This window comes from Sinocyclocheilus grahami, unplaced genomic scaffold (genome assembly GCF_001515645.1).
Source record: "Sinocyclocheilus grahami isolate Dianchi unplaced genomic scaffold, SAMN03320097.WGS_v1.1 scaffold2650.1, whole genome shotgun sequence".
Taxonomy (NCBI): Eukaryota; Metazoa; Chordata; class Actinopteri; order Cypriniformes; family Cyprinidae; genus Sinocyclocheilus; species Sinocyclocheilus grahami.
Genome location: NW_015507829.1, coordinates 34114 through 34404, shown reverse-complemented (window position 1 = coordinate 34404; position 291 = coordinate 34114). Strand labels below are relative to the sequence as shown.

Here is a 291-nt window from a genome sequence, read left to right as displayed (position 1 = left end):
ACACACACACACACACACACACTCACCCTGTGCGATGGTGGACATCACCACTGAAGGTGTGGAGGACACCATGGTCGTCACGGCGACAGGACTGTGCCCCAGGGCCGCGGCGGAGCCGGCTGAGAGCACCATGGTCTGCTTCTGGCTGGCCGCGTTGAGCGCGGCACTCGACACCAGCTTCGACACGGCCGCGTAGTTGTGCGACCTGGACAAGATGTTGGGCACGAAGTTGGAGCTGGGAGACGTCGTCACGATTATTACCTGCAGCACAGAGTCGACTTAATGAATCAC

The 291-nt window shown here is 60.1% G+C and overlaps 1 protein-coding gene across 1 annotated transcript in view; it reads right to left on the bottom strand.

Annotated features, from left to right (window-relative positions):
• The window catches only part of LOC107575451 (BRCA2-interacting transcriptional repressor EMSY-like), a gene marked incomplete at its 3' end in the record, with an annotated part of 18151 nt that overhangs the window by 7100 nt on the left and 10760 nt on the right, over positions 1–291 (bottom strand). The window contains exon 9 of the mRNA XM_016261827.1: positions 27–261. Coding sequence (XP_016117313.1) covers positions 27–261 — 235 coding nt within the window. The remainder of the gene's footprint in view (positions 1–26; positions 262–291) is intronic.